Below are 16,628 nucleotides of genomic sequence, written 5' to 3' on the forward strand. Positions count from 1 at the left end.
AGGCCCTATGAGGAGAGGCTACGGGACCTGAACCTGTTCAGCCTCCACAAGAGAAGGCTGAGGGGGGATCTTGTGGCCTGTTATAAACTAGTCGGGGGGGGGAAAAATCAGCAGGCATTGGGGGAGTCACTGTTCCCCCAAGCACTGCCAGGAGTGACCAGGAATAACGGTCACAAGATGGCAGAGGGTAGGTTTAGGTTATACATCAGGAAGCGCTACTTCACAGTCAGGGCTGCTAGGGTCTGGAACCAGCTTCCAAGAGAAGTGGTGCAGACTTCTACCCTGGGGGTGTTTAAGAGGAGGTCAGATGCACATCTTGCTGGGGTCGTTTGACCCCAGTATTCTTTCCTGCCATGGCAGGGGGTCGGACTAGATGATCTGCTCAGGTCCCTTCCGACCCTAGAAACTATGAAACTATATAAACATGCATATTTTAAGTTCCTTTGTGGCTGCCTACGAGAAAATTAGAGAATGATTGAGGAAAAAAATAAGCATAAAAGCTCAATTACATTTTCAAGCACGAATCCTCCAGAGAGGGAGGGAAGGAGATGCCGTCCCAGCAGAAGTTATTGGAAATTCTTCTTGAAGTAACACCTCCAGCTTGCTGGAGGGAACAGTGTACACCTTCTTGGCACTTCCCAAGAAACTCCCAAGTATTACTGTTAAATTAACAGTGGTAGCAGGTGCTTCTCTGATCCCAAAGGAGCAGTCCAAGCAATACAGATGAGAAGGACAATGCGTGTAAGCAATTGTAATGCTCCTGTTTTGATCCAGGTCAAACCCTGAGCCAGTCACGCTGGAGTCAAATGAGATGTTGGCTTACAGTCAGAGAGATACAGAATTTCCTATGTCAATGAGCTGAAAAGACTAGAAAGGTGGTAACTCAACATGGATCATGAAAGCATAGTGAAGCTTTCTTCAGCCCTTGCTGAAAGCCAACTCCAAATGCTAATGTGAAGACTGGAGGGCAAAAAAATCTTTATGGAAGCCAACTCCATTTCCGTATATTAGCTAAACAAAGTTAGCAAGACAACAGCTGCAGGTCTGAGCAAGATCATGCAAGGTTGTCAGGGACATTCAAAATAAACTGGAGAACTGATCCAATAAAAACCTAAATGTTACTAAAACAGAAGGTGAAACAGCCTAAGGCTGAACTGGAAGAACTACAAGAAGGCTCTAAATTTGCAGATAGCTGCTAAAAAATTGAGCATGACAGGAGAAAAACTGCCAACCTAGATGAAGCAGCTATATTAGCTGCATGAATCAGACTTCAGATGCAGAACAAGAACCATTAAAAAATGTGAATGGCAAGTAAACAGACAAACCCGAGACTATTCAGTGAGAGATTAAGGGTCAACAGAAGTAAGCCGCCATTATGACCTGCCAGCTACAATATTTACTCCAGTGTTTTTGCATACATTAATATTAAAACACAAGATGGCAATAAGACCAGAATTTTCCCAATGTGTATAGTGCACCTATTAAGTTACCAAACAAAGCATAGGAAGCCAAAATTTATTTATTTTTGTCAGGGAACCAAATTCTGCTAAGCCAGTGATCAGTCATAACACAGAAAGTGCTAAACAAACTTACTCTAAATTTGACAAAAATACCAGATTGACAGTCCTTATCCATATAAAATGACTGCGGCGAGGCGAAAAGAGGTTCCCAAATGGAACTAATGAATAAACCTTTGGTTTCCATCATCTTCTGCCTTCCCATTTATCTCCAGTCACACTGAAGGAAACTTAAAAAAAAAAGATTTCTGACCACTGGTTGTCACAGGAATTAAGTAATTACTAACAAGGAATCTAGGCTACTATAATGTCACATTAAGGATATTCCATTTACCATTTGTGGAAACATGTATGTTTTCTTAAAAAGTAGAACAGAAATAAGAGAAAAGTTCATCTGCAACCCAAGAGAGAATAATACCAATTGCTGAGAAATACAGAAGTTTATGCAAGGACAGGCTCTCTTTCTGCCCTTAGTAAAGAGTTACCAAACATTTTTTTCAAAGGTCCGGCTCCCAAAAAGCAGGAGAGGGGGGAAGAGGGGTTGGAATACTGGCCATGGTAGTATGTTAGAAAGAAAGGTCAAAAGAAAGCCTAGGGATAGCACCAAGTTTCCTTTGAGAAAGAAACAGACTTAAGTTAATAGGAAGTAACATGAAGTGCATGAAGAAACAGCATATATGAAAGATAAGAATTGACTGTAAAAATCTAATATAATCAAATAAATGTATTTCTCAACATTCACTAGCACTGCTTAGAATGTGAAGGGTTAATCCTTGCCTGGTCTGTCTCAGGACAAGAGGTTCAAATTACCCAAGGTAAAGCTGGGGGTGGGAGGGAAAGGAGGGCAGTCTGCAAGCACAGTTAGTTCTGGTGAATAGTAACTTTGTTCAGAGGACTAGTACTAATATTGAGGTGGAAGGTAATATGACCCTAGGATTTCAGATTTTCAGTTAGTTACTAAACTGTGCAACTCTGGTTCATCCAACACCAGCTAAACATATTACTGCACAGGATAAAATTCACACCTTGCATACTCTCCAATAAAAACAACTAATGATTCAGACAGTGTCTTTTCCAAAGAGATACTGCAAAAATGTAGTGCTTTTGTGATGGCTGAAGCATGGAACTCAGAAGACCTTTTAAGGAGACACAGTCACAGAGAAGTGAAGTAATGGGAAGACAGAAGGAAAGCTATACGCTTATTTCCAAATGTCAGGGTATTATGGAATGAGATGAAACAGACTTGAAGAATTTCTCTTCCAAGAAGAACTTTACTTGAAACCCCAGTTATCAATGACTCTGGGAAACTAGCTAACCATAATAATAATTCTAATAAGTATAATAATAATCATACTGTATTTGTTATTTAACTATACCATTCTCCTGTAAGAGGCAACAAAATGACTCTGGTAATTTGTTTGCCTCCAGATCAAGTTTGCTCAATTTACAAGGTCTCTTTTCTAAGAACTGCAAATGCCAGCTAGCATCTGAAGTCAAGCAGTGATCCAGCCTATGCAATACAAGATCCTGCAATGGAAACTTGGCTATGCCGAGTCACAAGCAAAAAAGCTAGCCAGTTCTTCCAGAGCCCCACAGTCAAATGCAGCAACTTAAAAATGTTGCCCTGTGAAACAGACAGATAACATATGCTCAGAAAAACCTTGCTGGAAATGTTAGTGCCACATACTTGTCTCATAATCACTCATGTAACCAATCCAAACCTTCAGAATGGTCTGATCCATGTACATTTGAATTAATATAATCACTGATACCCAAAGAAAATTAAAAGCCATAATAGCCAAAAATGGACCTAAATTTTCTTCTTTATCAAGTGAGAATAGTTTCAATAGTCATTCCTGAATTCCTAACAAGTTCTCATTATTAAGTTTTGATAACATTGTTGAAATTTTAGAGGCAAGTAAAAAAGCTTCAGTATAAATATTTGGTGCAGTATACAGAATATTAATAGTATTCTGTAGCACAAGAGGGTGTTTTCTTAATTAGCAACAGAACGCTTTCACAGCAATTTGTCTTATGTCTGCATGTTTTCTGCATACTTGCTAATATTACATTGTAGCAGGCTGCTGCCTTAAAGAGGCTTGTAGCAAGCTGCTACACAACAGACTAGCACTGCAGGCTGGCAGGGGTTACAGTCTAGCTCAGATGCAAGTAGTTAGAAATGATCACAGGCTGCCTAGGGGGGCTGGGCCAGCTAATACAGAGAACTGGCCATAGGAAGATAAAAGCTCCAAGTACAGGTGCACCAATCAATACATTGGTTCAATATCAGATTGGTACCAATATAAAGAAAATTGGCTGCATCGGATATTGGCGCAATGGGGCTGATAATTTAGCTAATAAATACCCGCGTTGGGCACAGCCCCAGCGCAGCACTTGGGCAGCAAGAAGCACAGCCAGCAGCGTGGAGAGCTGCCTCCAGCTGCTAAGTTCTGTGTGGTGGAAAGAGAAGGGGGAGGAGAGGATGTGTGTGTGTGGGGGGGCAGATGAATGTCCCCTGCCGTAAGGAAGGGGGTGCAGGCAGGCACTGCCCAGCTGTGGCGGAGGGGGCTAAAGCTGCAGTTCATGGGGAGAGCAGCTCCCAGCACTGCTTGCACCCCGGGAGGGCATGGGGTGGGGCATGTGTCCCCCAGATGTGTCAGGAGGGGCAGGCTGCAGCCAGGGCTGCGCGGGGCTTCTCTCAACAGGAGCTGGGCCGAGAGCAGGTGCTGGTGGCACCGGGAGGATGCTGCATCCACCCCAAAGTTCACTACTGCTTCGCTCCCAGCACTACCAACACCACCAGCCACCTGGTGCAGCCCCGGCTCAATGCCCTGCCTCCACCCAGGTACCAGGAACAGCTAGGGCTGCAGTAGCAGCAGCGTTAACACTGGAGAAGCAGCAAAATTTGGGGTGGATGGCGCATCCTCCCAGTGCTGCCAGCACATGCTCCAAGCCCAGTACACGCCGAGAAGAGCCCTGTGCAGCCTGCCCCACCCTGTGCAGTTCTGGTGGGGGGGAAGGGAACGGGACACACACCTCTTTCCCCGTTCCCTCCTGGGGTGCATGCAGCAGCAGAAGCTGCCTCCCCTCCTCCTATGAGCCATGGCTGTGCCCCACCCCACCACCCTGCCTGGGCTGCACCTGCCCCTGGCTCCTCCCTCATCGTGGAGGATGTTGACCTGCCCCCCTCCCCCCACACCCCTTCCCCTACAGACTGACCAGCTGGAGGCAGCTGTATGGGAAATCGGATCGGAATCAGCCATTGGTATCAGCCCCAAAAATCTCTATCAGTGCACCCCTAGATCCAAGCGAAGGATGCTAGGAGAGAAACAGCTAGAGGGTACAGGGAAAGGGAAGACTGAGGTGAGGGACTGCAGCGCAGAGCTGAGGTAAACCTTTCTGGGTCTCGGAAAAGACCACGGAGTGAGAGGGAAGGCTACAAGTCTGGAAGCATCAGAGAGCCAGAGAGCCCTGTCACAGGGTCTGAGAACGACCCATGGGCTACAAGGCCAGGAATAGTGGCACCGCAACAGAACCGAAATCAGAGTCAGACTGAGAAGGAAGACTGCAGTGCAGAGAGAGCAGCAGTGAGCTGAAGGAACCTTCTCAGGGCTGGAGAAGACTCACGACAGAGTACTCTCTGAATACATAATGGTATGTTTGGATTCTTGAGGACTGGGATATGCAAGAGGGGCAAGTGCGCCCAAAGAAATAAAAGACTTTTTATCGTGTTGAGTTAAGGATTGTAAGAGACTAGACTTGAGCTAAGCAAGTCCCCAGCTTGCTACATGCATATGCATTTTTCTTTTCTAAACAAATAATGTATAGTTGTAAGGAAAGAAAATCCTCTGTTACACAGCAGTACAGTATTTATATTTGAGCATTATATTTATGGTGGTGAGAAAAATAATTTCAAAAAGATTTTCAGACATTTAAAGGTCACAAGATAGTAACTTTTTTTGTTCATGGTAGAGTTGAACTTGGTCATTATTTACACAGTTAATTATAACAATTAAAAGGCAGACTTCAGTTCATTAGTTGTTTCATGATCTAGGTGCTTCTACTACTCCTGTCACAAAGGTAATTGACAAAACTGTCTCCTTAAATTATATAAGCCAAAATAATTTGTCCACATATAATACTGTCTTTATCACTCTTAAGAGGAGCAAAGACTACCAAAAATAATAATAAAGTAGCAGTTTTGTCAGTTTATATAATCATGTTTCTCAAACTAATTCAGGAAGCTGACCCACCATTTTGCCACACAAATAACAAATTTCAAGAGGAACACAGTTAATATAGCTGTTAATAGAAATAATTGAGTTTAACACCAGTCAGTTCTACTGAAGAAAGGCACTTAGTCTCAATGCATATATTAAAAAACACAATTAATTATGTATTAGGTAGCTATAGAAATCCATTTCAAGACAGCAAATCATGTTCATGCTCTGAAACCAATGGCAATTCTTCAGGTACCAAAAACAAAGCCATAGAAATATATGTACATACAATGTATAAACGCACTGTAATGTTTGAAGCCAGTTTCCTGTTCTTGTATATTTTAATAGTCGATTATGTAAGAGATTTCCTTGCTTCTAATCTTTTATTTAATCTATATATCACTACTGACAGCAACTAGATCCTAACAGTTCATTTAACATTTAGTTTGAAACTATTAGAAGCTTTAAAAAAATAAAATGTGTAACCTCTTACCTGAGCATGAAAATTTGACATAGTCGTTGTCTCTATATCTTTCTTTCCCAAAATCTCCATTTTCACTGGTGAATTGGGAAAATTATATGAAAAGTATTCTAAAAAGTCAGGTAAATAAGTAGCTGCCCCATGAACAATACCCATTACATAGTAAGCTGCACAGTTTTCATTTTCACTAAAAACCAGACCCACAAACTCTTCTGCAAACCTCTCCATCTCCACAGGAGATAAGTGGGAGAGTTCGTTACTGTAGGCATGGATAACAGATGCACCTCCATTAGGCTGGTGCTCAATATGAATGAGCTGTTTGAACTCCAATGTGTCCAATCTTTTGAGTGTATTTTGAACCCGTGGCTCCTTTAACGAGACAAATGGAAACTCACTGTTCTCTGGTATCTTGGACTCATAGTCCTTCTTGGGATCCATAATTTTCCCACTGAAAGCCTTAAGATGATCATCTATGATGCCTTTGGCTTCTTGATCCTCAACATCAGAAACCAATCCTGAGCAGATGGTTTGAATAGATTTGCTGTACATTTTTGGACGCTTTCTTTTCTCACTCTCTTTATGTTTCTTTTTCTTTTTCTTCTTTACTTTTTTAATTTGTAATTCTTCTGCATTGGTTTTTGGTTTCTCCTTCCCACCTGTTGAGAGGAAAAAGATTTATTTCTACCTGCATAAAACATGTATTCAGACTAGGAATCAAACTTATCCAGACTTATTCCCACTATGAAGGGAACATTTACTGTTACTATGAGGTATCAAACTTGAGTGCACCTTGCTAAAGCCAACTAATGACTGGAGCCAAATATATACTTATTCTGTATGAGTCATCTAGGATGAAATAAACTGAAATGGAAACATGCAAAGAATTGGCTGCTACGAAATTTCTTTCTCTGATCAAGCATACTTTTTCTTCATTAATAACTGAGGAGTGAATTGAAATCATTTAATTTCTGGCATGCAAGTCATTCTTCTAACTTTATCTCAATTGTGGGTGATGCCTTTTATTGGACGAACTTCACAAAAACTCTTGCCCCTCAATTCCTGGACCATCGCAGGTACAACTCTGACACTACCAACACAGTAGTAATTCTGTCATGCATCCTGCTTTATTTTCCACCCTGAACTCAGAAATACCCACGCTAGATTTCAGTGAGTCTACCCATGGTAGCACAGAATTCCATCTGCTCTTCTCAGGTAGATATGATTTTAGAACGCAAATCCATGCAGACTTAACAGCTCAGAACCAAAGAGATTAGAGATGCATTTTAGAGAATATTATCCCAAGTTTTGGGAATAATTCCAACCCTTTTTTAAAAAAGAAAAAAATACCAACATTAAGAGAAACCCTGGAATATAACTTCTGTCTAGAGAAAAATAGCAAAAAACAAGAAGTTACCCTCAAAACAGGTGACTCCATCTCTAGCTGATCCAGTAATGTTCATAGAATCACAGCTTTAGAATATATTAAAAACAGGATGACCATATTTTTAAGGCAATCCAGGACCCTGCTCTGCCTCTCAACTGATCCCCACCCCAGGCATGAGAAGCCCAGTCTGCCCCTAGCCACTGCTCAGGAGGGTGCCAAAGGGAGCCAAAATACAGTTTTACCCAGGGTGTCATACAGACACACACGTGGGCATGCACATGCACATGAGCAGCCCACGCTCAGTTGTGCTTTCCCCTGGCCCCAGGCAGGAGGAACAGTACCCAGCCCAGCCCAGCCCCCTCCCCCACCTCCAGCCATTGCTCAGGAAGAGTCAGGCTGGGTAGCACAAGAGGGGAGGTGCCAATCCAGGACTTCTGTTTCCATTTTCACTAACCGGCCAGGATGCTGGGATGGCCTATGAAATCTGGGGCTGTCCCAGCCAAACCGGGCCATACGGTCATCATAGTTAAAACATATTCCCTACCAAGCAGACCAGACATATGAAGCAGAGAACTGAAAGTTATTTTTTATATTTAAACAACCCTCTCATCAAATCATTCCAAGGTTTCGTTCAAAATTCTGGGAAGAAACAATGGTGAAGGAAGTAGTAATGACATCTGTAGGCATGTAAAATTGCTGTTAACATAGCAAGCCTCAGTTCATGCCCCATTGTAAAAACTAAAAGAAAGGAATATTACAACTATGTTTCTGTTAGTATTTGGCTTGAAACTTGTCTCCAGAAGAATGAGTTACCCAGGTTCACATATGGCAGTTAAAAGATTGAGCCATTGCTTACCGCACATCTCCTTGCTGCCTCTAATTTGTCTGGTACTCCTCCTCCTTTCCCTCACTCCCTTGTAGAGCATCCCAATGTGCACTGTCCAGTCAGCCACCTCCTTATGTTATACACAAAAAAGCCAGTATACCTACACCAGTTACCACTAGAGATTCAAAAGATTTGCAGTTATATGGAACTAATCATGGTCTGTTTCACATATTTAGTTAATATGTAGTATTCCAACAGAAAATGACAGTCACCATCCTCAACACCAGAACTTAAGACAAGCTTCTGGATGATTTGATTTCCAGCTCAAAACTGACATCCAGATAACTTTGACTTTCATAGATTTCAACAACAGAAAGAACCCATGTGATCATTTACATTCAGTACACACATTTCAAATTATCTGCTCTCCTGGCAGAAAAAACACTTACCTGGAAATGTCCAAACAGACATTAGAATGCCAAGCCCCTGAAGAGCAGACAATCTGCAGTACTGATGCTGAGCAGCTAGGGGGGCCTGTGCACATGTGTGCTCTGCAAACTCTCTCAAATCAGCCATTCTGTTTTGGCAGAAGTACATGGGGCAGCTTGGCCTGGCCAAACCAGACTGCTCAGAGTCAGTCTGTCCGTCTGCTACACAATGCAGGATTGGAAGGGAGCACGGGGATCAGAGGTGTAGGATAGAACCCAGCGCCCTCAGAAGCAGCAGTCATTTCACTAAACCACACACCCTCTAAGCTCAGGGGTCACAACCTATGACCTGTCAGCTGGATCCAGCCCACAGACCCTTTGGATCTGGCCTGGGGCTGTGCGCCTTCAGTGGCAGGGAATTTTCCCTCAGCCACGCTGCTGTTGGGCGCCTGGGGCTCTGGTGGAGGGGGAGCACTGCCTGTATGGTGTCACATTCCGGTACCCTGGGCTCCTAGTGGCCTGTTACAAACTAGTCAGGGAGGACCAGCAGGCACTGCTCCCCCGAGCACTACCAGGAGTGACTAGAAATAACGGTCACAAGCTGGCAGAGGGTAAATTCAGATTAGACATCAGGAGGCGCTACTTCACTGTCAGGGCGGCTAGGATCTGGAACCAAGTGGTGCTGGCTCCTACCCTGGGGGTCTTTAAGACAAGGCTAGACAAACACCTTGCTGGGGTCGTTTGACCCCAGTACTCTTCCCTGCCATGGCAGGGGGTCGGACTTGATGACCTGCTCAGGTTCCTTCCGACTCTGGAAACTATGAAACTATGTTCTGTTCCCCACTTGGCTGCAGTAGAGTCCAGTGGGCAACACTCTTCCAGGGCAAGGATGGAGATGGGTGGAGCAGCAAAGCACTCTGAGATTTTGGAAGGCTACACTCTGGCTTCCCTCAGAAGAGAACACAAATGACTTTTCTTGCATAATAGGCCTTTTCTCAGGAAAGGACAAGACTGTACCCAGAAGTTTCTCCAGGTCTTTCAAACAGATATTCTACAACCTAAGTAAGCAGGGAGCAGAAAAAGAACCAAAGCCTCAGTAAGCTAAAACGTAAAAAGAGAGTCTGAACATAAGGTCACAGTTAGTCAGACCTACTTTTCCATACTAGGAGGAGGTACCCCAGGTTTTTCTAAGATAAGCACTAACATCTCTCTCTCTCTGCTTAGTCTTAAACTCTGGCTCCAATTCTTTGCTTTTAGGCTCTCACAGTCATTTCTAGGCAGGCAGCAGAAAGGGTTGAAACCAAGAATATTTTGTTCCAGAGGGGAAAAAAACAAACAAAAAACAAACAAAAAAAAAAAACAACTTACATTCTCAGGCAAGTTTGTCCTTAGGCAGAGACTACTTCTAGAGTTCAAAAGGCGGAATTTAAAAATGACAAGGTCCTTAAAGTCCAACATGCATAAGAGGTTGGATCTTAACACACTCTTAACAATGAAAAACCCAATTAATTTCAAAATAAGAGCTCAACCTCAAGAACAAGCTGAAAGTGTTAAATTTATACACAATATTTGTAAACCTTCAGGAATATTAAAATACAACTAGAAATTTTCTTCGCATTAATATTAAGACAATGGTTTCAACAAAGAAAAGGGGACAATAATCTCAAATCCTCTCTCAGATGTTTTAAAGTTGGGGATTTGCTATTTTTTGGCTACCACCATTTCCCAAATACCCTAATTTTCTGGCAAATTTTATAATCAATGGGGCTGAATTTTTCTATGCCATGTGTCTGCCTTGGGTTGTTTTTTATTTGGTGGGGTTTTTTGTTATTGTTTTTTATACTTCAGCCGTTTCTGAAAATGGGAATAGGGAAAGAAAAACTTCATTTTTACCCATGCTAAAAAAAAATCCTGAGACTTTCTAAAAATGCTTAGATCAACTATATTTTGGACCACAAACATGAAGTTTATTAGGGAGTGGCTTCCGGGAAAAGTTCTGCTGTCCCCATAAACATATGACCTGAGGAGTAGAGACTGAGGCTGGGCAGACTATGAGAAGTTGGGATGAGAAAGAAACACAGGATTGGGAGAAGTCAGAGAGACAGGGTCAAGCAAACAAGTACATACTTAACATAGTAAATTCAGTTTCAAAGTCTAGAATGTAATCCAAGACTCCAGTCTGTGAAAGTCACTGGCAAAGCATGGTTTCTTTTCCTTCTATGGCTCTCCCACAGTTACGATTAGTTGATCCACTATCTCAAGTGGCACAAGTCTGGTGGACTATGAAGGCTCCAACCCAAGCAATGAATTGTGTACACGCGAAGTTGATGCCGCAGGATGGAATTCCTGTACTTCAGTTCCTTCCTGAAAGGCCTATGATTTTTTTTTTTTAATTTAATTTTGCAAACTTTAACACCAAAGAGGTAGAGAATATGGCAGAATAATAACCGCCTGTCCAGCCTTAATTCAGGCCCCTTGTGTGTATACATGCCTTATGATATAGACTAAATCACAGAATTTTTTTTTTTCCAGGATCCTTGTCTCCTTGGAATGGATGAATGTACTCAAAACAAAATCAGGGATACCATAAATTAAGCTGTTGTCTTTAAGACGGGTATCTTATTTGCTACTGAAGTTGCAAGGTACTATACACAGAGCCCAAGGCCTGCACATTAAAAAGGACAAATCTCACAGCTAAAGCAGGTGACTGCCATCCAGGACAACTGGATTCTATCCCTGCCTGTGCCAGAGAGTTACTATTATGTTGCCGTGCAAATTGCATTAATACTTTTCACAGATGGTCAGTAATTTTGGCAGTACCTTGAGAGCCTAAGGTTTGATTTATAGGAACTGAGTTGCAGCTGTGAGCACTCAGAAGTCAGGGGAGTTGTGCTTGCAATGTCACAGATGCTATACAATAGAAAATTCTTAGAAAAAAAATCAGATCCCATGCATCTCAAAATTTAGGTGACTAAAACTGGTGGAAATGTTATGATTTAAACCCTGGGAATCTCAGCTTCCTGCATATAAAATGAAAATAATACTCCCTCACTTCACACGGATGTTGTGAAGATAAAACACTTAATGTTTGAAAATATAATGATTAGAAGCACAGAAGAGTCCACGAGGATGGTTATTCAAATCCTGTTCTGAATACAGAATTGTGGGTAGGAAATAAGGTAGAGAGAGATATTTATTGGGGAGAAAACAAAATACTTATCTACTCAGTGGACTGACTATGGCAGGAAAAATAGGATGTGAACACAACTAAAATCCATATCATAATGTATGCTAACAAGGAGGCCAAACAAAGGTCAAACCAGACACCCCTAGCACTGGCACCTCATTAATTGTGTGCGCCTGGAGTTGCCATATTAATAATGTTCTTTAGCTTTCACAGCTTACATGTAATGTTTATAACAAGTTAGATGTCGTGAAACTGATTTCTTCAAGTCAGATCAGCAAAGATCATGCAAGGCATACAGCATAGGGCATGGTCTACTTCCCCCCCCAAAAAAATCAATCAGAGCATATTTTATCTAACTGACAGTGAAGTGTCCTTAATCATTGTGGTGCCCTGGTCTCTACTGCTCTTTCTATAGCACACTATACTTTTTAACATAGGGTTTTCTTATTTGTTTTAAACCAGGATCTCTATGGCTGTGATGTGCAAAAGAGGCCAGAAGGAATGTTTTTTGTGAATTCTCTTAGACAACAACTGCCTGAAAATGCAGAGAACTGGGCCACAAGTGCTCAACCCCTGGCCATGGGCCAAATGTAGCCCATAGGACTCCGCACAGGTCAGGAAGTGTGGTGATGAAGGAGCAGGAACAATTAATACTGTCCCCTTGCCCTGAGCAGCCAGATAAGGGCCAAACCACATCTCCTAACCCCATGCAACTGGATCGGGCAGGGCAGCATGGGGCATGGCTGCTCCCCATTCCATGTGTTCCCCATTTCCACTATTATGCTTCTATGAAGGTCAAACAGAATACCAAAAACATTTGTTGACAGGTAGCTTTTATAGAAAACTACAACCCATCCATTCCAAATCTGCATTTGGAAATATATACAACCTGTAACATCAGACCTCAGTATGCTGTATGAAGCATTTAAGTAACAGTCCAAACCCCTGCTCAAAGCAGAGCCATCCACAACTATATCATTGGGAATACAGCAGGACTACCCCCCCCATCTATAAATTATGACAGAAAAAGTATTTTCTGTCTATAATTAATGCATGTGACAAAACAGGTCTTTTAATGTTAAAATTTCAATTTCCAACATTTACAATTCTCTGCAAGAGGAGCCTTTAATTGAAAGAAGTGTGCCATTAAAAACCCAGAATTCAATATAAATAAGATTGAATTTTGTTAGGTATTGACATTGTAACTAAAAGCTGCTACTTAGTTTGAACCTACCTTTCTGCAATAATTTGACCTCTCCATTCTCTTTCTTAATCTCATTCATTATTCTATGTTTCTTCTTCTCTTTCTGCTTCTTGTCCCTCTCTTTAATTTTGTCTTTGATTTGAGCTGAAAGGGAAAAATTTAAGACTGAGCAGGACAGAAAAAAGTTTTCAAATGTAACTCTTATATGGTCTATTCTATATTACTCAAATGCAGACCCTTCACTGGCAAGAAAGGATGTGGTGCAAAGAAAGAGATCCTAAAAATCACAAGTATTTGTATATCTGTTGAATAACAATGATTTTTTTAAAACATGCTGAGCAGATGTCTGCTTTCTGTAGAACTCACTGGAGTATGGATTATTACAACAATTGATCACTGCATACACAAATCACAGAGGCCCCGCTAGGAGCATGAACTGACATAGGCTTTGCCAGAACAAAACTAAGCATACCACACATGACAAGTGTGGAAATACTGGAAAATAACTTATTAGTTTTAGAGGAGCCTCCAAAGCCAACGGAGAACGAATTGATCAGACCAGTACAGAACACCAAAACGAAATTAGAGCGACCTGGCCACAGGCGTTCGTATGTGAAGGGAAGACTGCACTAGTTGGTATGAAGTAGAAGGTGGATGATGTCACCTAAATGTTTCAGATAACTGGCGAGAGCTAGGGTGTATATGCTGTGAACACCAAGTTGTTTTGACTGGTTTATAAAAAAGGCACCCTGGAACCCTTAATACTTTGTACTGGGCTTGAGGGTTATGTTCATGCCCATTTCCTGACTGCCAGTGGCCCAGCTACACCCTGCACCAGCTGGCCATGGATGCCAGCATCTAGGCTTGTTTGTGAATGATAAATCTGGCTGAGCTTTTGTTAGTAGAAACCAAGCCTGGGGTCTCTTTCCTGGAATAAACTAACTCGTTAAGGGCATGGCATCACAACAGTATCCTGACCATGGATGACTGGTGCCTCCTGAGACTGGGGGAGGCAGTTTGTGGGCAGCAGCGTCAGTGGCATTGGCAGCAGGGTGGTGAGCAGTGACTGCCTGCAGAAGCTTGCAGCAGCGAAGGGAGGGAGGACCGAGCAGTAACCACCTGCAGAAGCCAGTGGTGGCTGCCAGTCTCGGGGGGGGGGGGGGAGGGACATGGCCCCCCCCCAGCCCCGTGTCACCTATGATCCTGACAGCATGTGCACCGACTATCCAAACTGAGGGAGCCTGATGACATCTAACCCTCTAAAACACTGAGTCAGATAACTATAAACATAACTGACAGTCCTACATTTTCTAACTATTATTCTAGAACTGTAAAAAAAAAAAAAATCTTTGAATTCAGTACGGCTCTATTCCTGTCATCAGAATTCAATACTTCATGCTATGATTATACTTCATTTGTAAATAGATTTAATTTCACAGAATCATAGGAAAGTAGGGCCAGAAGGGACCTCATGAAGTCATCTTAAGTCCGACCCTTTGCTCAAGCCATGATCATCCCCAACTAAAACATACCAACTAAAAGTCAGTCTAACCTCCTCTTGAAGATTTCCAGGGACAAAGATTGCACCACCTCTCTAGCTCACAGTTCAAATGCATTTGACAATAAAAATGGACCAAAAAACAAAAAAAAAACAAAACAAAAAGAAAGAAAAAAACCCCAAATAGGTTAGAATCTGCCTTTTCCTTCATACATGCCCATACCAAAAACTGTACCATAAAAATACTTTAAAACTTCACCAGGCTCATATGTTAAACTTGAAGGATGCTTGAAAACTCAGGTGTTATGTTTGTCACTACTGCTGAGTTACTGAAAACTAACATTCCCACCAGGCCTGGCAGCTGCAAAATCTTTTATACTGAATTTTAAGATTCTAGTAGAATATAAGCAGCCATAAGATCTACTTTATAGCTCAAAGACAGACATGAAAGAGAAACGCAAGTCCACGTACACTGACTTTCTTTTACTGTAGTAGAAATTCGTATGGGAAGACAAGTCAGTCTAAAACCTGTTCCAAGCACAGACTTTTTTGTTGCTGTCTAGCACTTGTAACTTGAAAGGACAGAGCTCTTTATTAGGCTATTTTATCCCTTTGGTGCAAGATGAGGAAGTATCAAATTCATAGGAATATGCTTGCAAGGCTCTTTCAGTACAAGTCGAGCATTTATGTTGAGTGGAATTTAATGTTTGTGGATTCAAAGGTACCAGGACTTTGTTTAGCTCCAGTAGCACTAAGAACCTATGCTAGAATTGTACAGGACTTTTAACCCCATCAAAAGGGGTTCATCTCAAAGATTTTACTGTTCTTGAATTTCAAAAACAGTAATGATTTTGAATAGCATAGCTTAGAGGCAATTCTAATACTTCTTTTTGTCCTAGATGCAACCGTCATTTTTTTGCTCCTGTATATGGAAGAGCAAGGAAAAAGCTATGCATCTTGCCACAAGCATGCACCTTGTGGCATACTGCCATCTCCGTCTCTCCCCAGACTCTATCAGGAGAGTGACCAATCTGACAATTTGGTTACCACGGTCACTGCAGACAGCAGACACCCCTGACCCCACTGGCTTCAGTTGTAACATGAGCTGGATACATTCCTGAGGGACAGGGAAACCTGCTCCCTCTGCCTACACGACTGGCCTCATGACTGGGTGAGGGCTTAAACTCCCTATTGTTCTAAGCAATGCCATCATAACTAGGAAGGGGCTAGAGACCCTGCCAGTCTACCTGGCAACCAGTGATGCATTTCAAATTGGTTGGCTGGCAGCCAACAGCTGCTGGCCTTCACTGGATCAGGTAAATGAGGTCCCAGGTATGCCCCCTACTACAGAGGAAGGCAAAACCCCACCACAGCCCACACAAACATTACCATAGGGTAAAATTACTTCCTGACCTTATATACAGTGACTGATCTGACCCTGAGCAGAGGCACAAGACCCTCTAGCTAGACAACTTGAAGCACTTTAAGATTTGGAATAAGAGATAGTCAAAGGTGAAAAATTGACCAGTGTTGTTACCTTTTCAGTTCATTTTGAAACTTGAAAGAGAACCACTACTTGAACAACAGAAATTATGAATCAAGACATGATTAAAAAAAAATTTTCACTAAGTAAAGCACAAGCCAACATACAGCAAGTTAAAAATAAATAAAGATAAAACCACCTCGTGAACGGGTAGGCAAAATACAACCCACATCTAGCCCTCCAGGCAATTCTATCCAGCTCACGAGGCTGCTCCCTAAGCCCTGTCTCCATACAGAAGGTGTGGCTCTAGTTGCTAAGCAAGCGCTCCCCCACACCAGCCTGGCCTGACCCACCCCCAGCCAAGGGATGCTAGAGACTAGAAGCCTCTTCCTAGCATCCT

At 42.3% G+C, this 16,628-nt stretch overlaps 1 protein-coding gene across 2 annotated transcripts in view; it reads right to left on the reverse strand.

Moving 5' to 3' along the window:
• The window catches only part of RSBN1L (round spermatid basic protein 1 like), a 78,124-nt gene that overhangs the window by 38,462 nt on the left and 23,034 nt on the right, over window positions 1–16,628 (reverse strand). Inside the window, exons 2-3 of one of the 2 annotated variants that reach the window (XM_090041924.1) lie at window positions 13,278–13,391; window positions 6,231–6,874 (exon numbers count right to left, since the gene is read on the reverse strand). In XM_090041924.1, coding sequence (XP_089898050.1) covers window positions 6,231–6,874; window positions 13,278–13,391 — 758 coding nt within the window. The remainder of the gene's footprint in view (window positions 1–6,230; window positions 6,875–13,277; window positions 13,392–16,628) is intronic. The other variant, XM_090041925.1, reaches the window with a different exon arrangement.

Source organism: Crocodylus siamensis, chromosome 4, assembly GCF_052110815.1.
Source record: "Crocodylus siamensis isolate JL-2025a chromosome 4, ASM5211081v1, whole genome shotgun sequence".
Lineage (NCBI taxonomy): Eukaryota > Metazoa > Chordata > Crocodylia > Crocodylidae > Crocodylus > Crocodylus siamensis.